At 41.1% G+C, this 22,830-nt stretch overlaps 1 protein-coding gene across 5 annotated transcripts in view; it reads left to right on the top strand.

The window, feature by feature from the left end:
- CARMIL1 (capping protein regulator and myosin 1 linker 1) overlaps positions 1 to 22,830 on the top strand; it is a 190,253-nt gene that overhangs the window by 58,083 nt on the left and 109,340 nt on the right. For all 5 annotated transcript variants that reach the window (XR_012581675.1, XM_074547395.1, XM_074547381.1 and 2 more), the window contains exon 3: positions 20,854 to 20,904. Coding sequence is in view for 4 of the 5 variants with exons in the window: in XM_074547395.1 (XP_074403496.1) it covers positions 20,854 to 20,904 (51 nt within the window). In the remaining variant the exon portion in view is untranslated. The remainder of the gene's footprint in view (positions 1 to 20,853; positions 20,905 to 22,830) is intronic.

The following is a 22,830-nucleotide window of genomic DNA, read 5'->3' as shown; positions in this document are numbered from 1 at the left end:
GCTAGAACTGCTTTGTAAGCAAAGTCTGAGCACATAAAGAGCTGGTGACAGGTCTCTATATGAAAAATAGTTTTGCCTTACAATCCACAGCCACTTTCCGTGAGTTACAGAGCAAACTTCAATTAGTATTTGCATTTGGTTTGGTTGGCAGCTCTTTTTTTGACGTTGCTTGGGTTAATTTGTGCTCTTCCCTTTTTCCTGTCTTCCCTCCATCTTACAGTATGTGGTGCAGCTATTTATTTGCAGTCCTGCTGTTGGCTTTCTTGTTGTCCTACTTGCTGCTCAGCCCCATAGGGAAGGGGATCAGCTCCTCCACCTGTGCGCTGCATTGGTAACCAAAACCACTTCTCTGGAGCATGGCAGGGAAGGGAAATCAGTATGGTATCAGTAATTGTATCTATCAACTCAGAAGTCAGCAAGGCCTCATGCTGCACCAACATGACATTTCTGTTGCTAAAAGGGGTTTCCCAGAGAGGACAAGGGCCCTTTTGGACTCAGAAGAAAAGAGGTCCATGTAAAATCACAAACTAGTTCTTATAAATCAACACCTGTTTATTAATGATTCTGTCTTTATGACAAGTTAGGTTTGTGGGGTGAGAAATGACTGCAGGAATCAGCACAGAATTACTTTAAAGTGGTGTTACTGAAAACACCAGTCAGTAATGAGTTTGAGTTTTCAGTTTAATGTGTTTATTTAAAAAAAGCCTGACTTTTTTTTCTTTTCTTGGAGACAATAAGAATGGACAGCACTATCTCTAATGATGGATCGACTCTAATCAAAAGCAGAGAAGATGCCAACTAGAAAATAACTGCTTTATTTTATTTTTGTGTTTGTTTATTAGTTTTTGGGGTTTTTTTGTGATACTCCTGATCACGTTTGACACCGCAAATTTCAACTGCTGTTTAAAAGTTTCCCCATAAAACTAAGAGAGAGAAATCATGGCAGTTCAGCAAAAAGGAATGCATGAAAGTGTTGAAATGTGCATTAGATGTAAGAACATCAGAAGCACAGCAGAAAGGAGAGATGGTGCTGCCTGGAATACTTGTCTTTGTAGAAAGGAGATTTTATTGCTGCTCTGTTTTTCTGTATGCTCTCAAGGTTTTGTGTTTTGTAATGCACAGTGGTAAAAAGCAGAGATGAACAATTCTGATGATAACATTTGGTAGTTCATAAAGAACATTATTTAATATCTTTGCTCAGCAAATTTAATTGTTGCTGATGAGAACTGGGAAGTTAATAGTTGCATGACCCAAGGCAAACAACTTTGAACAAGCCCATTCCTGAAGTTTTCAGTTTTAGCAAGTACCTCAAATCAGACAAAACTTCAGATGCATGACTGCTAGCTGCCAGCTAGAAGTGTTTTGTTGTTCCTAAGGGTACAAAGCAATTTATTTTCTGTTTTGGGCAGTGAGTCATGGCTGAAAAGCAGTAGTGCTTCCAAGCAATAGTCAGTCAGTAGTGCTTCTAAAGGTAAATTGGGTAACAGTGATTTGCCGGTCAATGGATGGAGTTGATGCACCCCAGCTATCTGTGGGGATGGACTCCAGTTTGATGTTGAGGATTTACTCATAGAAGATGACTAAGTGGTTCATAAGGTTTATTTTGCTGGTGTGTTTGACCTCTGGAGTCATTGGTGGCAAAGAGCTGTGAGTTTCCACAGTTTGATACTGGTTACAGACAGATAAGGCTGTTGATGGTTTTGATCTCATTGCAGTAAGTCATGGGATTATGAAATGAGCTGGCCTGGTTCAGCTCTTCTTTTCCTCATGCACCTACCAGGACTTGCAAAATGTGCAAGTTCCACCTGCCTGGTCAGCCAGGTCACCAGTGCTGTGTTCTATGATCCTGTGGGGTGTCCATCCTCTCCCTCAGACTAGTTCAGCATCTGTGCCATCACCTTTGTGTCCGTGTGGTTTCTGACTTCTCGTTGCATTTAAGGTAAAATAAAATCGCCTTGCCATCACTGCAAGCTCACCTGATAAGCACTCAGCCTCACGAAATTTACAGGTGTTTTGGGAAACCCCTGGTAGGAAGGATGGGGGTGTCAGCACTTCCTGTAGTACAGTAGCTGTGGATCTGGAAGAGAAATCTGGTTCTCACCTGCCCTCCCAGGTGAAACACTTGTGCCTGCACATAGTTGGCAGCGGCAGCCATCGATTTAAGCTGCCTGCAGGTCTGAAATTGTTTCTTCCTGTGTGGGAGGGAACTTTGTGCTCTGGGGTAAGTATTCTGGCTGCACACATGTGACTGCCTCTCTGTGGCACCCTCAAGACCAGAGGTAAGTGGGGCATTTCAGCTTCATAAGCTTCCATGTGTGGGGTTTCTCCTGTTGTGGCAACATCCTGATGCAAAGGTGTGGGGATTTGCACAGCTGACTCCAAGTCAGGGGTGGGAGAGAGTAGAGGAAGGTTGGCATATCTTTGGAACTGCTCCCTCATGGGGCACCTCTTCTTTGCTCAGGCAGCAGGCACCAGACAAGGAAAAGCACAGAAGTGCAAGTATTTCACAGTTGATGGGGCAGCTGGGCAAATGACTGAGTTCCCTGGTGAGTGCTCCTTCAGAGGCATGGATTTTATATGGTGAAGGGTGTAGACTGCAGCTGGCTTCCCCAGCGACTCTGCCTGTCTGCTGATAGTGTTGTAGATGGAAGATAAATTGCTCATCATTGCAGTCTGACAGCTGCCTAGAGAGCAGAGTAGAATTAATTCCTGAACGTTCTTCCTTAACTATTTCGTTTACCTGGGTGGATGTTCACTACTGAATGTCCAACTCCTTCACAGGAACGAACAGCAGTAGAATTATCTGCCGCGTTTGTTTCATGTGTGCTTAGCATCCTAGAAAACAAGGCAAGTATGCTGTTTATCTCTCTCAGGAAAAAAATGTAGGTAGTTAAAATAAGCTGGAAATGCAGTCTTACTCTATTTGGTAGAGGCTGTTGCCTTGGGCTATGGCTTATTTCATTAACCAACCATGAAAACTCTGCAGTTTTCCATCTCTGCTCTTCATCAGATAGACTACCATTCATATTATTTATCTACAGTTGTTCAGGGCAACAGTAGGTAGGGTATTTGTGTATTTCTGGTCTATTTGCACAAGACTGCTCTCTGATTATTGCAGACTCTGGAGTAGGCTCTTTAAATGCATGTGTTGATGGACAACTGCTCTGTAATTAAATAAGAAAATGCCCTTTTTATTCGCAGAGGGGGTTTGCCTACCTTGTATTGTGCCTTTCAGTTACCTATTGAGGTATTTATGCTGTGAATGTGCTCTGGTAACAACAGGCTCTTGGAAAAGCTGGTAGCAAAACAATAGCCTGAAATAAAATACTTTCTGGAGGTCTCTCAAGGGTGGTTAATAGACAATTCCTGAGCTTTTAGCTGTTAAAAGTCTGCTCAGAGCTCCAGCCAAGTTACAAAACATGTTTTGTCTGGCAGTTGTATGGATCAGTGAGCCAAAGGGCCCTTGTTTTGGAAAATCTGTTGAGATTGTATGAAGAAGGTAGGGTTTCTCCCAGGTCTCTATCACAGGAGTTTGAGTCACTTAGGTAAGTGGGGTTTGGGTTATGTATTTGTTTTTTCAAATCCATACTCCTCTATTTTGTTTTTCTACTGATAATATTCATTAGTGATTGGAAAAGGCATCTTGGCTATTAATTTAGCACGGCCATAGCTTGTCAGGAGGGAGAACACTCTGGGTACAGAGTCCTGGGAGAGGGCTAGGGAGCTGCAGGCACCCCAGGCTGGGACCAGGTCAGAGCAGGAGCAGGCAAGGACTCACTGATAAGCCTGGGATCTCAGAGAGGTGCTCTGGCAAGGGTTGGAGTGCAGCCCAAATGTCCCAACTCCAACAATGGCTCTGTGGCCACTTTTGCTGTTTTTAATAAAATTCTGGTGCTATGTGAATGTATAAAAAGGAAACCTTGGCAAATGTTGTCATTTGAAATGTCTAATTTTAGGTTGTAATTTATTAGAGCATTTTTCTGAGGATGAGACTCAAGTTTTTTCCAGGTGTCTTTTGTTTTTTTAGTACTTTGCAAAATAAGATTCTTTTTATAAAATGAAATGTCATTGCTGTTTACAGTTCTGGGAGAGATGCTCTATGTTGTCATGTTGTTCTCATTGGAAAGCAAACATAGATATAGTTAGAGCAGTGTTAAATGCTGTGACTAACCTAACATACTCTATTACATACTGTTTAAGATTTTATGCAGCCAAGCATGTTATCTTTAACTGAAAGAATGTTACTACAATTTTATATTAGTAATCTGCAAGGGGCTGCAAAGTGTACGTGACAAATGGATTGCTTCTTGCAGTAACGTGAAGAAAATCGTAAGAAATTCTTGATGAAGTCTTCTGCTCCTTTAGTACCAGAGAAGTTCTGTGAAAACAAATCTCTGCATCCTTCTTGTCCACTGTATACATGTATGGGGTCTGATTGAGACACCACCCAGTCTGAAAAACATTTTATTTTGTTTTCCTCTATTCAATTACTGATGGCTTTAAAAGTAAGAAAACTATCAGGTCTTATGTTTTCATGTTTTTCCCTCTCTCTTTAACCAGCAGCATAGCTGATCTGTATTTTCCTATGTATTACATAGGGGGTTTTTACTCCAGGTAGCCACAATGTCTTCTCCCGTGGTGCTGTGAAGCTGACAATGTAGATGACCTCTGCTTTTTAATTTGCTAGCAAAACAAACTTTGTGTAAGCATACATTTGGTTTCTGATTATGATTTAATTTTTAAAAAAAAGCAGAATGAACCTTTTAGAAAACTGTCTGAAGTGTGAATGTACTTGTCTTGGCTGATGCAATAGCTAAAGGGGAGCTGAAAGAGCTGTTTGGAAACCACCTGTGTATCTGTGGATAGCAGGAGTGCCAGATTTACAGACCACTTGATCAAAATGACATCGTTTGTGTACATTAGGGCATATGAATGAAGCATGCTACCAAGTTAATTTGCCCAAACTGGAAGCTGATTTTACAGTGAACTAATTTCTTTGCTTCAGCGTTCTTAGGTTTGCTGTTTAATTCTGTGAATTAACATCAATACACGTGGGAGGACATTTTCTTTGGATCCTGTATTAAATTATTCTGAAGAGGCCCTGACAGGGAGAGGAGTTGAATGACTGTCTCCTCATCTATCCTCTTAATGGGCCTTGCACTGTGTATTTTTGCACCTATTTGAAGCAGTGATATTAGTTTTCCAATTACTGCTCAAGCTCTTTGACGGTGACTGTGAGCAGTTATGCAACATGTCTGAATTGCTTCCTTTTCCCCAAGAGTGAGAAAGGACTGTCAGAACAAGTATTGGCTTCTTTGTACAAGTTAACTCTTAAACTGAAATGTGGAGCTCATGCTGTGGATATTTTGAACAAGTCCCTGATTAATAAAGATAAGAGGTTAGAGGTATTAAAGGATGGGTGCTAGCACAGTGTCAGGAGAGCTGGAGTTGGTTCTGGTTGTTCTAAAAAGCTGAGTGCAAGTTCATGTAGCATTTCTGTTTTTCATCCATTGCAGGGAGCAGTGATATTTTATTTATTTAAGGTTAATCAGCCCAAATGGCACTGATTGTTCTAGTGTAGGGGTTAAACAAATACATAAAGCCTTGTGTGGGGTTGTTGCTCTGCTACTTTGGTGCCTCAGTGATCTAACTGGCCTCCAGCATTTTTCCTTTAGGGATGTCCACCATGCCTGTGCTGCCCTTTCAACAGGGAGCAGCTTTGCCAGATTTATCAGCAGATGCATCTCCAAAGGAGTTGTCTGTGTCTGGTAGGATGCTGGGGATGAGCTGGAGCAAAGGGCTGCCAGGTCTGGGCCTGTGTACCTGGATCACAGAATGACTCACAGTCATGCAGCTGTGGTGCATCGCTAGGTGCTGAATTACATTGCCCTTTCTTTTGTGCTCTTTCCTGCAATAATGATACCCATCTCATGGCTGGTCCTCCCTAAAAGAGTTAGGCTAGGGTTCTCTTCTCTTTTCTCTTTGGGGGTTTGTCCTCTTGGGGAAAAGTAAAAGAGTGGTATTTAAAATCATGGAAGTTGTCCATCTCTCAGGGAAGGCCCTCCTTCCAGTACAAGATGGCTAGCAAGCTGTGGCTGAGCCAGCTCTGCCCATTCTAGGAAGTTTCCATTTCTGTTTGCCACCTGCCCCTCTGGCAGAGGTCACAGCTCCCCTGTCGGGGTTGGTGGCACAGACATGGCAAGAGACACCTACGGAGAACCGATCTGGTGTGTGTGCAGTGGTGGGAGCCCTCAGCCTGGCTGAGCCACCTGAGAGGCTGGGTGGCTTTGGAAGTGCCCTGCAGTGTGGTGGAACTGGGGGGGAGTGGGCTCAGCCTCTCTGGGTTAGCTGTGTTAGGCTGGATTAGATGGGTTACACAGCTGCATCCTAAGACTGCGTTTTGGCACGTGCACGGCGGCTTTTCACTTCTAGTTGATTTCTTTCACTTTCTTGCCTGCTTCGTGCAAGTGTGACGTAGAATGTGAAGTGCCAAGTCTGATGCAGTCCTCCTTTCTTTACAAGCAATTTCATATATTATTCCAGGGTATAAATTTAGTTCCCTTTTTAAAAAAATTAGGAGGTTTTCCATCTTGGATTGAATGATTTAAATTTCCTGCTGCTTACCAATGATCTAGTGGATGTAGTTGGGTCTTGAAAGAGAGCAGTTTGTATGCGTAAAAGAGAAGGTAGATTCTGTTTCTAATGCTGGTTCATCCTCAAATATTTCTGTGTGAATATGGTTAGAATAAAAGGCACCATGTATTTGTGTGACTGTTATAAAGCTTCCTCTGTAGTGTCCCGAATTGTGTGTAGCTATTACCACCCCCACTGCCATCTGTTTCAATTAATAACAAGGGTAAGACAGAGATGATTGTTGAACTCTAGACTTCCTTTTGTGTGTGTGTGTTTTATAGATTTGCTGACTGTATTTTGATAACAAAATTGATTTATGGAGCTGCACCAGAAAGGTACCGGTTTTATGGGTTGCGGAGATAGCACTGATTATAATTTTTAGTTAGTTTGTTTAAATACATCAGCTTTTAAGTCTTGCCCTTTCCTTCATACTTTTCAGATGGCCTCATTTGTTTGTAGGTTCAAAAGGTTTCTCTTTTCTCTAGGAATCAGCAAATTAAACACTAATCAATACGGTTTTTTCCTTCTTTAAAACTGTTGGTTACCTTGTATTTGTAGTCTCTCTTTGGCAGTTTGTTAGAATGAGCCAGAAAGTACTTGAATCACTGCTCCTTTATAAAAGCAGTACTAGCTGTAGTACACAGGAGTAAATGCACTGCAAGTGGTGCTATTTCAGACTAATAATCTGGAATAGAACACAGCACTGCTGCATTTAAAGTGTGGTTCTGCAGCTGTCTATGCATTTACTAATGAAAAGGGGTGGATTTATAACATCAACAGAGTGAATGTAGAGAATCAAAACATGTTCCATGGTAAAAGTGACCTGGAAAGAAATATTTTCACACAGTTCTGTTACCACTGTTTTTCATTCATTACACATACACACATCCCCGACTGAGATGTTTTTTGGTCTTGTTTGTTGGTTTCAGAAGCTTGCTGGCTTTCACTAAGAATTATTTAGTGTCCCAGATCTGCCAATTATGAGCTTCTCAAGCTATGGGCCCAGGAGCCGAGGGACAAACCTCCAGGCAGAAACATGGTGCAAATAGCACTGAAGCAGCTGCAGACAAAAGGGCAGGCTGTGCATTTGATAAGCAAAAATCCAGTGCGCTAGAATTACAACATAGGCATATGAAAGGTGACAAATTTAGCCCAGGGTAAACTTGCCTTTGGGAACGAACTCAGTGTTAGTGTCAGGTGTTCAGAGCTTTTAAATCAAGACTGCTTGTCTTGGCACAGATTAACCCTTCTGTGAACCTCTATCCTTGATCTTAGCAACCCCCATGCATTTGAGTTTCTCTGGTCATGTTTTCTGATTGCACTTGGGGTAGGGGGAAACCAGAACTTGGTAGAATATTGAAGGTAGGTATGGTGCATTTCTCCTGGATTTCCAAATCTTTGGCGATCCAGGAGAAACCATGCATGCTGGATATCTTGAGATCACAGCCACTCTTTGAAGTTTACCTGAACTCAACAGCCAAAATCCAGCACGTCTTGCACGGGCTGCATATCAGGAAGTGTAGTCTGTCTCAAGCACATTGACTGAGCATGAGCAGAGCTGCTATCAGCAGAGCAGCCCAGGCTTTCCTGGGCTTGCTTTCAGCTTGCTGTAAGTGCAATCTCTTTGTTTCTGCCTAGAATAAATCTTACAGAATCACAGCTGAAGAGGTTGCTCAGCCTCAGCCTAGTTTTTCTTCTTACCAGTTCTTCCTCAGAATGCTGGCATGTTGCTGGCAAGTAGCCACTTCAGACAGTATAAAAAAAAAAATCACTGTCCTTAGCAATAAAGGTTTTTGTGTGATGTTGGAGTCTTTAGATGGATTACGCAGCCTGCTGGAAGCAGAGATGTGGCAAAGACTAGAAATTGGGTGAAGAGGAAAAAATTATTATGTTAGTCCTTAAATGGAATTACCTTGCCATTTGTCACTTCTGTAGTGTTTTTCCTTTGTATTAAATCCTCTTTCTGCTTTGATTGCAGGGAAGTATCATGTGCCTGTCCCCAGAAATGATTCCCTATTATGAGAGCTGATGCTTCTCCCTGTGTGGTTGTGTCTCACCTCACATCTGCATTTGGTGACCCCACTTTTTTTCTGTGTTGCTGCACTGGCTCAGTGCCCGGCTCTTTGAAGCCTGTGCTCTATAGGCTTTGGCCCCCTTGGAAGGAACATTATTGAGTACCAGGGTTTCCAGACAGCTGTGGTTCCTTCATCATTTGTTTAGAATGACATGATTGTTACAGCCAGGGTCAGATCGCATATTGTGAACCCTGAGGAGCCAGAGAAGCTTGTGTTTTTTCTAGCTAATTTACCAGGCTCCATAAACTTCATAGAATTGATTGATTTTTACCATGAGTGAGTCAATGATGTACTTTGAAAGCTGTTATGTATCTTCATGTGGCTGCAGGAAAGTGAAACTGCCCCCTCTCCCCCACCCACTTTTGCATATTTGAAAGCAGAATTCTTCAGACTTTTTATTAGCAACCACAACAGATGCTTCGCTTCTGAAACTGCTCTGAGCCATCAGATTGAGAGGAGCTGAGGTTACAGGCTTGATTCTGATATTATTGGACGAAATATTGTGGTCTTTATCATGCAAAGAGTGGGCATAGATATATTATTTTAAAACACCGCTATTTGGCATCCCTTCTTGAAAGGGTTATATCTACTTGCTTCTGTCACCTGCATTTTTAGATTAGAGCCTTAACTACGTGTCTGTGTACATTAACAGCTTTGAGGGTAGGAGTGGCCTCATTAAAAATGTACTTCATGATCATGATGATGCGATTGTTTGAGGCAAATAGCCAGATTTTGGTTTTTTCTGTTAAACATGTTGTTTTTTCTGTTAAACAAGTGAGCACTCTTGCTAATTTAGCTTGAGCAAGGCACTGTCTCCTGGAGCTTCTTTACACAGCCTGGAGTAGATGTCAATAGAGTGTCCCATTATTTCCACCTGCCTTCACCTCTACTTTAGGAGATATCTATACTTGAAGACAGAAGCTCTCTTAAGTTCCTATCCAATTTATGAGCAAGGGGGAGGTAGTGGCCTTTTCAGAACTGTTGTGACCTCTGTCATGCAACTGAATTTGAAAAGTCATTCCATCACAGACATGTTGACATGGATGCTTCTTGCTCCTTATCTTCATTTCTTGGTGCACTTGTGTGAAGCATGCTAGGATTTCTGTTGCAGTTGTAGGTGGGAGGTTTTGAGTTTTCATGTCTGTGCTTTACTGACATCAATAATTTCTCATCTGAATAATTAAGTTAATTATTCAGTAATACAGGTGTTTGTGTGTGGGCAGGGTTCAAATCTTCCATATATCTGATAGTCTGTTGGGTAAAACTCTGTGAAAACCTGCTACCAAGACACTGATCATTTATTTATGGCGTGTTTGGGAACTTAGCTGTGTAATTCAAAATCTTTACAGTGATTTCTTTAAAACTTCTAATTTTAGTTGTACAAAACTCCTCTGTTGATATTAAGCATCAAAGCTCAACAAAAGAAAAAGGAAACATTTAGAACTTCAAGCAATGAAAGATGTTGAGAAGAGATGATAAACAAGAAGTGGGTAAAAAATGGTGATGACACACATTAATCAGCTATTTAGGCAGCACAACTGAATGACATTTTTCTTTCTGATGTCTGTGAGAATACCAGCAAATTGACTGAATATAGGTGAGTTTATTGAAGTGGTTGATGTGTAACTCCAGTGATACTTGATCAGTGTTACTGTGAATTTAGGCTACGGATGATAGTCACATTAGAAGCAAATTTAGCTAAACTGGTGTGTATATATGAATGCCATACTTTATAACTGGCATAAACTTAAAAATGCACTTGCAAGCCTTGGGTCTTACAAAATAAGATGGACTGTGGTGGTTTAAAATCTACCATCTAAAAAGAGCAAAGGCCATCATTCTCAGGTTTACTTTCCTTTTTGGCAGGCTGTGCTATACCTCCATAGAGAAAAGTAAGATAGCCCACAAATTGAAGAGCTTGTAAATGATTACTCTAGATAAAATGATAAAGCCCAGGAGGATCTAGTTTACTCTACAATTGTGTAGCTTGCTCTGACAAGCAGAGTGAGTTGTAAGTTCACAACTTAGAAGTAGTAAAGTAGTGAAGTAACCTTTTAAAAGCTCTCTTCCCTAAGACCCTTGTGTTCTGAAATGAGCAATAGTTAACTAGCATCCAGCACATGGATCAGTGCTTCTAAAAGCAAAATTCACACACAAAACTGTTCTGAAAAAGAGTTTGATTTAGAAGACTTTTGCATCATGTGGAGAACCTTGGGAAGGCTCTCTGGGGAAGCAAGCTGAATTTTTTTCCAAATTTTCAGAGGCAAGGTAGTTTGAAAACTACTGAAATCTTTTGAGTGTTGATAACCAAGTTGCAGCAATTGTTATACTCCTAAGTTTGAAGAGCAGAATCATTTGGTGTTTTTGCAGTCAGTGAATTGTTATTCCCTTCTTTTTGAGCATAGTTTCTGACTTTTTTTTTTGTTTGTTTATCCATTTGGCTCTTAGAAATAGAAGTTGTTGTCAGATAAATGGGGATGTTTTGTTATTGCATGCATTTTTCCAGGTTTATATATTGTATAAGAAGCTGCATAAGTAACACATAGTCAGCAATAGCGTGATACACTCAAGAATCTTTGCAAAAGCAGAAATTCTGAAAATGGCTTTTTATTGAATAGGAGCATATTAATTTTTAATAATTAACAACATTAGATAATTGTCATCATAAGACTTTTAAAAATCAGCAGAAAGAAAAATTCCCCTCCATCAATGGTTACTTAGTGGTTTTTGCCCAGCTCATGCAGCCTGTACTTCTTAGGTAGACAAGATAGTGTTTATTTGGAGAGTGGGGGAGACTGCCAGGTATTTTTTTGCAGCATGTTGGAGGCAAAAATTGCTTCTCTGGAATGTGGCAATTCCTGAATTTCTGTTTAAGGGGAAGCCAGATGCAATCAGCTGTGTCACTCCCTGAAGCTGGCCTGGTTGCTGGGTTTCCTGCCTGTTAGACACAGAGTGGGAGCAGGGAGGGGACTTTGGTGCAGCATTTCCTAGGAAAGAAATGCATCCAGCACCATGCACCTGCATGACAAAGAAGTGGAAACACTCTTCACACCTCATTATTTAGCTGCCCTGGCTGTAAGAGTTAAATGCATGACAGGGAGCCTGTTGTGAGTTTTCTCCAGGAGATGGTAGCTGCTCATCAGCTGAGGGGTGAGTGGGTGGGTGTCCCTGGGTAAGCCATCAGGGGATGCCCCAGCCATCTTCAACTTCCACCACTTGAATAATGAAGGCTGAGAGGTGTGGGAAAGCTCAGTATTGGAAGGGGCCTCCCTTTCACTGCCCTTTTCATGCTGGGATAGCAGTGGGCAATGGGAGGTCCCTTTGGGCCTTCCTTTCTTGAGCAGGGACAGGGGAGTCGTTTGCTCCCTTTTTGCCGTTTCTGGAAGGTTATTTTAGACTCTGAAAGAAAAGATTTCTTTAGCAGAGGTGAATTGTGATACGTAAGAAATAAAATAGCTGTAAAAGGGATAAAAAAAAATAAAATAAACCAGTATAACAAAATATCTGAATTTGAGTGTCCTGCATATAGTGGTGGCTTTTAAGGATTTTAAATGGCCAAGTGGCTGGTTTCAGCACTCAAGCATCCTCCCTCTCTTGAAAGATTGATGGTCATAAGATATCAAAATATATAAAGGTGTAGTCTTGCAGTGTAGCTCAGGTGATTAGGGATGAAGTGGCTGTCACAGTCGTGTTAGTTCCAGTGGGTACATCGTATTTTACAGATGATAGGGATGGAAAAGGGGTACTGTAGGGAAGCAAGAGGAATAAAAGGAAATCAAGAGGGCACCTGAGGACAGCACTGAGGCTCCTATAGCAGTGTAGAGGAGAGGACCTTGCATCTCCTCTGACCTAGTCATGAAGAGGGTTTTGTCTTGCACCCACAGCAATGGCTTCATTGGGAAAGAACTACTTTGGCTTGGGGGTTTTATGATTCTCTGCCCATTGGTTTGTGTTTCAATTTGTGTATGCCGTGCAGAGTACACAAAAGACTTAATTATACAGATTTATTAAGCTGATATCTTTCTCTGGCCCTTAGCTCTTGGGGCTATCCAAGGTCAATTTTTTTGAAACTGTGTGTTTTATAGCAGTGTCGATTGAGGAAAACTGTTCTACTGTGCTTATTTTATTTATTTCAATATCCATTGTAGCTAAGCACATTGCACTTCAATAATTAAATCTTTATTTAAATGTTGGTAGCTAAAAGCAAGTAGGAATGTCTGTAGAAGAGTTTCTTATAAAATGCTTGCACTGTGGATCAAATTGCATTTCCTCTGAACCTGAAGTTTTTGTTTTGTTTCCTGGTCTTTAAAGTTCTTTGTTATGGTTGCTGTGACACATAACAGAAAGAGAGCAATCCCCTCACCAAGGATCACTGCAAAATGTTTAATCTGGCATTTCTAAGTGATGAAATTAAAGAAGATAAGAATAAAAGCACTGTAATAGCAAAATCTATTTCCAGCTACTTCTGCATGGAAACAGCGTCATTTGCAGCACACCAAAACGCTTCCATTTTAACTGCTGTGTGTAAACACAGAGGGAAGCTGTGCAGGAAGGGGGAAGGGGTATGGACATTTCTTATTATTGACACCATGGACAGGTAATGGGAGGGTTTTTTCTAAAAGGTGCCTGTACCATCTTTTGTGATGGAGAGAAAAGCATAAAAAACTGTTGCACAGAAAATGCTGCAGCCCAGGCTATTCTGAATTAATAGTCAACAAAATGTTTTCAACCAGGTGTTGGGGGTGTAGAACGTTGTAAAAGGTGAGTATGTGGGAATCCTGTTGAAGCACATTGTAACCTGCATTTCAGCACTGAATCTGTGTAATGGCTGTATACAGATAAGAGCAAAAGTAGGAAAAAAGTGAAATAAAGGTATATTAGCACTAATGTGCTAGTGACCTGGTTTTGTATAATGTAGGTACAGAGAAAGAAATCCCCCCTTTGGGGTGTTACCCCTCATTGATGAGCTGACATGTGAGGGTATGTGGTTGAACCTGCTCCCCTCCTCTGCCTTGGCTGGGATCAGCCCTGGCTGTGTCTAGTGCCATGGAGAAGACTTTGAATTGTTGAAATGCAGCTGCTGATTCCCATTTTTATGGCTCAGAGCAGGCTTAAATAACACTCTAGGTGGGTCTTCTGGTATTTAGTGTTTTACAGCATTATGGTTTGTTGTTGTTGGGAATTACGTGGTGGTGAGCAGGATGACAAGGAAGCTTTGCAGCCTGCAGGGGATTGTGTTTAGTGCTCTGTGTTGGACATCTCTCACAATGCCATGAAACTGTTCCGTGACTGATTGTTTGCTAGAACAAGGGAGCCCTGTGCACACAGGCAGTAGGTGGCTGCCCCTCCTCAAGCAGCTCGTGGTTTATAGCCTAAGATACAAAACTTTTGAATGTAAAATCTGTAAATGGGGACAGTCCCAGTCTGCACCACTGGTGACACATCCCAAAACACTTCAGTGAGAGGGCTGGGCAGTTGGAGTATCCGTGGGTCCTGTTACTGCCATAGGTGATGTCTGGCCAAAGGTGAGCACATCTCAGTTTGTTCTGAAATCCCACCTTTGCTAAAACAGCCGGATAGTTTACTTGTTGGAGACAGGGTTGTACAAGTGTTCATGTTTCTTTGTGCTTCACAGGTGTTAAAGAAGCACAATTTGATTCATGTGTTTTTTAGAAACAGTTCACAGGCCTAGGACAGTGTTGTGGTAGCGTTGGTAGAGGTGTTGGAACAAATTTAGTTATGTCTGGAAATTTTGTCTTAATTTGCTGAGCTACTTTGTTTCTTCCCAAACATCAGAATTAGGACCCTTTTTACTCCAAGCTTCTCTTTCAAGCTTTACCACTTCATCTTGCCTTTTTGTTTTAGGCAAATCTTTCAGTGTCCATGCCTTAGTTGTTATTAATTCTAAAACAAGGATGTTTTTTCTTACCTGTCTTCTAGGCAAGATTTGTTCATTTCTGCCTCTGAAGTAGAAATTGCTCTGCAGATTTGAACATCTTTTCAGGAGCTAAATAAGCCTTTCTGTTAATGGGTCCTCTGACTTGGACTGAAAGGGAAATGTATGTGAAGCACTCCGTTGTGCCATCTTGTGGTGTCCCCTGTCTTATTCCCTGCAGTATTGTGAAAGGTGCTTCTTTTCTCTAAACACAGCAGATTTATTGGCATTTGTTCTGATATTTGAGCACACATTTAAAAAAAACTCAAAAAAATCGCCCCTAAAGCAAAACAACAAAAAAAGACCCACTAAAAACTGTTTCCCATGCCATCCTCTGCCATCCAGAAAATACAGAAATTGGTGACCCTTAACAGCACAGGCTTGAATTTTTAAAGTAGTGTGGTGGCAATAAGGACCAGTGAAAGCTGTGATCTGCACAGCATTCCCATTGCACGCAGGCTCATGCTCTGTCCACGGCTCCAGTCAGGGAGCCTTTTTGAGGAACCAGTGGTTGACTTGAGGAATGATAATAGGGAAATATGCAGCAGAGCAGCCCCTTCATGGGGATGGCTGAGGTGGTTATTTGTGCTGCAGAGCTTGCTCCTGTCTTGGGCAGCAGAGAATTGCACTGATGCAAGTAGCAGCTCCCCTTACTGTGTTTTGGTCTTTGGCTGGCCACACAGGCACCAGCGACTTAGGCGAGCCTGGGAATGTGTTCAACTTGGCTAGGGTCGTCTCAGTGAGGGGGAAACTCTGTTTTTGTGTGTGAACTGAAATGCACTAAGCCTTCCCTAACAGCAGCAAAAGACTGCTTTAGTATTGGTGTATAAATAAGGGGACATTTGGAGTAGGAGTGAATAAGGTCCGTCAGTGGTTTTATCACAGATGGTGCTTCAAAAGTAGTCGAGACCAAATGATCAGAGTCAACCTCAATGGTGAGGGCTGTGTGGGTGAAGGTGGTGGTGCTGCAAGCCCTCAGATTGGGGATTTTTCACTGGTGTCAGCTTTCTGCAGACAAACCCACCATATGCCAAGCAATGCCACCATTTCAGATGCTGCTGCGTACGAGTTCCTGTTGTGCCTGAGCTGATCAGCCCTCCAAAAAGCCCTCCAGGATGTCAGCTAGCCACTCTGTGTAGCGAGACTCAGTGCTTTTAGCAGGAAGTGCCTCTCTCAAACCCAGCTCTAATATCTCTACCATGGTGCTGAAAGGGGCCTTTTATCTAATCGAACTCCAGTTGCTTCAGGATGAAGCATTTACAACATCAGGCATGCAACCCGGGAAGGGAACGGTCGATCCTGTAGGGACTGAGGGAGGCTGGATGCTCTAACATGTATTGATTCATCCGTGTTTTAACCAAGCAAAAACTGTATTAGTGCTGCTGCTTTACCCCACATTATTGTGTGCACATTAGATATTGAGTCAGCAGTAGCAGTGGAAAGCTTATGAGAGGAATCATAAAGGACCTAGTAGAGGTGGAAACTTAAAAATGGTGATGTTTTGGATAATAATGGTAATGATTAATGAGAAAAATGGGGAAGGTATAACTAAGATATATACAGAAAAGAGACTGTCTTCTGGATTCAAGGCATTCACAAGATGATGGCTATCATAAGAATGTGATAAGAAATAAGAAAACCTGTTACAAATGCTTCTTTCCACGAGTACATTATAATGGAAGAGACTGAATCAATTTTGAGGCTGACAAAATGGCAGATACCAGGGGACGGTGGAAGGAAAGGTACGGGGAGTACATTTTAAGGTGTAAAATTGCAGCAGTTGATCAAAAAAAAGTACAAAGTTAGTTTTTGTTTTTGATTTTGGATTTTTTAAAGTATCTGTTCATCAGTTCCCAGCAAGGGAAAAATATTTGGTTAATCATCTTTATTTTGAGATTTCAGCAGAAGGAAGTTTCAAAACATCTGTGGTGGTGAGTGGTGGGAGCATCATGCAACTTCCCAGGCCTATGAAGTGTTGAGGAGGTTTGATTTCGTTTCATTTCTAGTCATGAAGCCCAAGTATGCTCACTGTGTTTTCCAGAACTCTTCATTCCTGAGCATTTTAAAAAGGGTAATGGTGTTTTTCAGATGATTTGCATTTCCTTATGGATTTGAAACTGCTTTAAATATAGATGAGGTAGTTTTAGTTGCTGTGGTTTGTCTGGCAAAATAGATGCAATTAGCACAGAGCTGTGTTTCTCTAGTGATCTTCCCAAGAGTGACTGCCAGGTAGGGTGGCTGGGTTAACCCAGTGCAGCCCTGTTAATTTAAATTAGAATGGGTAATCCGGCTAGGATTTGACAATAAATGACAAAATGCATCTGTATATTTGTTATATATTGATATGCTCACAGAGGATCTGTGTTATTTACTGAAATACATTATGTTTCTGGTAAATAGAAGATGACCTTATAGGCCATGAATCTCTGGAGACAGTAATTTGCAGGATATGTTTTTGGTGAATGCTTCCCAATTTTGTTTCATGTACATTCTGAGCAGCGTAGGGAGTGTTACAGAATTTGGAATGATAAAAACATTAAGAAATCATCAACTTGGGTATGTGTGTGTGAGTAGGAGTAATTTAAAATTCAAATAATAATCCTTTTTTATGCTTTAAAAAAGGCAGAGTAGGAAGATAGACCAAAGCTGCTGTTAACTAAATATAATTCTCTTTTGTTGTCCTTTCCATGGAGCAACAGCCAGGTTGTGTGTCCTGTATAAAATTTGTCTGGATGTACTTGCTGCCTTTACATCAGTCACTCGCAAACCTTTTGGCTTACAGGCGTGTTAAAGCATGAATTAACTCCTGAGCCTCTTTCTTCACCCTGTGTGTATTTACCTTTTGGTGGGATCTTTTAACTTTATTGATGATTGAGTACTACTGGTGCCCAAACAAAAGGTTATGGAGGAGCGGGGTTGTGACGCATTAAGCTGAACAAGTGAGATAATTTTGTTATCAGATGAAAAGGTGGCTTATACACCCTGCCCAACTGACAGTCCTGATGGGTTGTGAGTCAGGGACCTCTTTATTCCAGGTTATCACTGGAGTTAGGGTGCCTGCTGCTCTGAGCCTCTGGACTTCCACGTGACTTTGACCATGACACTACTGTGCTCAAGGTTCCCTGGGCGCAAAATGAGTGTCACAGTGACAGAACCTTCTTGGTAAGATGCCTGAGGATTGCTTGAGAGTAAGGGTGGCTGCTTCTGCTTTTTAGTTTCTTTGTATGAAGAAATCAAAAACCCCAGGAAATCTAGAATCTGCCTGTTCATGAAAAACAGCACTCTTGGATGTTTCTGAAAGCCCTAGACAATTGTGCAATCAGACACGTACTCATTCTTGTCAGAGGAATGCACAGACCTGGGTTTTCCTGCACAAAAATAGCTTGTTTCTCAAGAGGGGCCTTGAACTGTCGTGTGAAAACACCTCCAGCGCCTCTGCCTTTGGCGCCAGCGTCACATTTCTCAAGGGAAGGACTAGAGTGGTGTGTGTTTTTGAGGAGCCTGCAATACATGTTCTGTTGCCCTTGCAAGTCCTAAACAACCATGCAGAATCCTATTGTCTGAGACTTGGGTGAGCCACATCCTAAGAGCCATTATTTGTTTATCTGCTGCAGCCTTATCGAGGAGAAGGAGGTCACTGAAAACAAACCATTCATGTTTCACAGCTCATCCAGCAAGTCTTGGGTTGAACTGGGGTACAGGCTACCCTGTTGCTAAACGTGAGCAAAAACAGTGACGTTATAATGAAGATGTCACAGTAAAATTTGGAAAATATTAGGAAAAAACCAATCAGAAAGCAATAAACTAAGGTGGATCCTTTCAAAGCTATACTTGCAGATTTTAACAGCTAAAATTGTGATAAATGGAAAGCCTCAGCCAATTCTGTCATTGTAAAAAAAGTTTTTTAAAAAGTAATAAATCTTGACCTGCTGTTGTCAAGATGGGCCATTAATTTTGCAGTAATAATTGGCCTTCTCTTCAAATGATTTTACGGAAGAATCAGACTCTTATTTGTTAGAATCTTAACTGTGAAAACTATAGAAATTTGTGTTACTCGATTTGAAACATCAAGCTTTTTTTTCTTTTTGTACCATCTTATTGCTCTAGAGTAGCCATTTGCCTGCTGAGTGGGGAGTATCATCTTACAGCGAGCCTCTTTGTACATAAATGCATCTTAAGGTCAGTGGGTTTTTCAGCTCTGTTGGTTTTAGAAAGATCACTTTGGGATCATTGGTATGACTGCCACAAAAATATACACTGCCATGTGCTCTATTGGAACATTATTTTCTAATCTAATTTTGTTAGGGCCTTCTGCTTGCCTGGTTTACATTTAACTTTGTTGTTTGGACTGCTCATGTGTACAGTAGTCATGTTAAATTGACCCTTTCTAGGGTCATAAAATAGCTTGAACCCTTATATGCAAGCAAATATTTTCAAGCAAGACTGTGACATGATTCTGCTGTAATGAGCTGTCCCACTGTGGTGACATACACAGAGCACTCACGTCTCTAATGCTGTTGGCCACTACCTAGAAGGTAAATATGGAAAGCAGTTCTTCAAAAAGATTCCTTTCTCCTGTCTCACTTGGGCATCTCAGGTGTAGTGACCAGAAGCTGCTCTGCCTGTGACACTAGAGAGGATTTTTTGGTGGTGCCCACAAAGGGAGGATGCCTGATCACCTCTCTTCACACATGGGCAGCTTGTGGATGGCTTCATGAGTAAGAGTGGCACTTCTGCTGATAGTGAGCTTATTTTGTGAGCATGGGGTGTGATCTTAGCCAGAGGCTCCCGGGAGAGTGGTGTGCACCTACTGTGTGGGGCTGCCCTGAGGAGATGGGTGAGGCAGGGAAAGGATCAAGGTTTTATTACTGTTAGAGAAAGCTGTTGGGGAAACTGTGTCTGAGCAGTGGAAAAACCCCTTGGGTAGGCCCTTTCCCTTGGTGCTGAACTGGGGAAGAGATACTTGGGATAGGCGTAGCTGGGAGGGGAGCACGAGAGGCTGTCTGTCCTCTATGCATGAACAAAGAAATGAAGCAGCTTTGTCTGACAGGGCCAGGCTGTCATAAGGGGGCATCAGGGAAGGGTTGAGCCTTGCAGGAGGCATGGGTGTTCTGCAGCAGTTTGGCTCTATGCCAGTGGTAACCAGAGCACTGGCTCTAATCATGTCAGCCCCGAAACAATCTACTAATACTCAATACTGGTGCTCCTAGGACTTAGCAAGATGTTATTCAGCTGAGGAACTGAAGCTAAAATCCAATCCTTGAAAGTTGTTCGAAGTTGGATGCTGGGTGCATTCTCAGCCTGCTTCTTCCTCTCCAAGTGAAGAACATGTTTTGTGTCAACTTGTTCATGGACACAGGGAAGGGCTGAGTTCAGGAGGTCCTAGCTGTGGGAGAAGCTCTGCATGTGCTGTGGGATTTTGGTGCAGGTGTTTGAGTAGAATTTGCTTCTCTTTTATTTTTTTTTTTCAGTCTGGGAAAAGATGTAGCAAACAGCAGATATTTCTGTGGGTAAATCAACAAACAGTACTGTAGTTTTGCAAGATGAGTAATTCCTTTTGCAAAGAGTAAGTTCTGTGAGTGGGATGTGCTACCGGAGATTGGAGTGATACGATATAGAATCATTATATTTTGATTGGCAGTAGCTTGCAAAATATTTGTTTTGTTTTCTCCCCAGAGTGACTGGTCTCACTAGTCTAACTGCATTTTTCCATTGCCTTTACTGGAGAAGAAATTCAGGTGCTATGAATGAGAAATCTTTGTGTTCTTGCTCAAGAAATGCCCCAAATGTGTCCAAAACTCCCCTGTTTGTTTACAGTCTCTTATATTGCTAATAACATCATGATGATCTTCTGGGTTTTTTTTTTTTTAATATTTAAATACATCCTTTGTTCCTGGACTTCTCATCCTTGGTTGTTTTTAAATGTCACTAAGATTTCTGTTATATGATCTTGAGAGATTGGTTGAATAGATTTCTTCAGTTCACTGCTGTGCTAACTGGCTTATAGCTGATCAGATTGCAGCAGTCTCTTCAGTGTGTTCTACTGGATCTGATCCCAGTTTTGCTTCCTTTGGTGTATGACAGCAAAGGGAATCTGCACTCACACTGCTAGAGGCTTTTTCCCTCTGCTTTCAGGATTTTCCTGGAAAAGAATCATTTATAATACTAAATGTTTCTTACGGATTATGTTCTTTTTTATTTTTTCAATAGGTGCTGGCATCATGTCGGGCGTTTCTTTTAACGTCTCGGATTCCCACCAAGGTAAAATCACTGTATTCCTATAAATACTCTGGGGCAACAAATGAAAGTTACATAAATTAAGTAGTCAAAAATTAGCATATTTTAGTTATGTACATCTGTTAAAAAAACCACAAAACTGAGGAATGGTATGTTGCATGGTTTAGAGTTAGAATGGTGCTTCTATTAGTATATGCCTTAAATGAATTTTTTAAATATATAAAAAAATATATATATCCACACACTCCTTTTCCAGAGGAATTTTAATTTCTAGAAATGCAGATGGCTGAAGAGTTGTGTTGTAAACTCCAACCTGAAGAACTGTGAGAGGAGCCTGATGAATTTTATAGAAGGACAGTTTATGTGCAAACAAGCTGATGGTGTTATTCCCTCTAGTGTTTGTAGTGTCAAAAAGGATTGCATTTGATTTGGAGGCAGAAACTCTGCGTTTTATTAAATTCTGCTGTTTTCTAATGATTTTTGCTGTTCATTTTGAAAAGCAGTTTGGCAACTTGCCTCGCCAATGCTGCTGAATTATTTTTTCTGTGCCTGTGACAATTCATAATGATTGTTATAGAAGAGAAATATGATTTCCACATGAATAAGAAAATGACTGATGTGAAAGAATATCTCTTGTCCAGCTTGGAATCAGTGAATGGGAAATTGGCACATATCCTATTTTTTTTGTATTTGACATGTGTGTGTCTAAGTGTGTATGTAGATATTTATACACACACTTTATAGAAATACCAGAATCCATAAATGGACCTATTGATGCCAAATTTTTAGTTATGGTCACTGGTAAATGTGACCATCCATAGCAATAATTTGAAGATGCTGACTGGCAGGTAGGATGAACTGCAGCTTGAATTTCTGCTGATACTCATTTTCCTCAGTCGATCACCCTGTCCCTGCAGCACAGATGTCTCCAGCTGGTTGTCTGTTGGTGTTTGAATCACTGCAGCTTTCAGCCAGGGCCTTTGCTTGCTTGGAAAGATAGATCCAGTTGATGAACAGCTCAAGCATCAGTGCAATGGCAATGTGATAGACAGGTGGTAATCATGATTTTGTAAAACAATAGCAAACCATTATAAGTTATCAAAAAGCTCTTGAAGGCTGAGGCTTGGAGTACTAAGTGATAACTCTGTTTAGTTGAGTGCTTCAGACAATTCTCAGAACTCATTAAATAGATTTGCACAGTTGAAAAACTTGGTTTTGTTTTCATTAAAATCTAAAATATGTATTCTGTAAGTAGAAATGTAATTTTTGTGATAACAAATGGAAGGAAGATGATAAGCTGTGCTTAGGATTTATGTAAAAATTAAACTTTTTAGGTCTGAACAATTATTAGGATGGTTGAAAATGCATTTCTAGCAGGGTTAGTCAAACTTAGTAAATTTTCTAATGTCGGTAGTATTTTCAATAGCTGCTGAGAAGCTTTCTGAGCCCAAGTACTTCCACATACCTGTCAGGCACTAACTCCTCGAAAGACAGCTGACAACATTCAGCAAAGATGCATTATTTCTCTGGGCACCTCTAACAAAATGGAGTATGCCTAGAGATGGCCAGTTCTGAGTAACTGTTACTGCTGCATTCGATTCCAAGCTTTACTTTTGCTTGAACAATGCTGTTGAGATGTATCCACTAAACAAGGATCAAAGTTAGAAAGAATTAATGTTGTTTAACTCCAACACCAACCCTCACTATTATCCTTAGATCGAAGATATTACAATGGCCACCTCTAAACTTCACACTCTGGTCCAGTCACTTCATGCCCACTAATCAACAAGGACTGATTGGGAAGGAAGGACAGTGCTTAAAGCTTGCTAATTCTTGCTACAGTCTATATGAAAAGTAATGGCAACATTAGTAATGTTGGATGTGTCATCAAACCCACAAATAACCATATAAAATAGTTGTAGGAATGTAATTCAGATCTGTGGATGCATT

Source organism: Zonotrichia albicollis, chromosome 1 (assembly GCF_047830755.1).
Source record: "Zonotrichia albicollis isolate bZonAlb1 chromosome 1, bZonAlb1.hap1, whole genome shotgun sequence".
NCBI classification, from domain to species: domain Eukaryota; kingdom Metazoa; phylum Chordata; class Aves; order Passeriformes; family Passerellidae; genus Zonotrichia; species Zonotrichia albicollis.
Note: the sequence above shows the minus strand (reverse complement) of the source record. Positions and strands in the feature narration are given on the sequence as shown.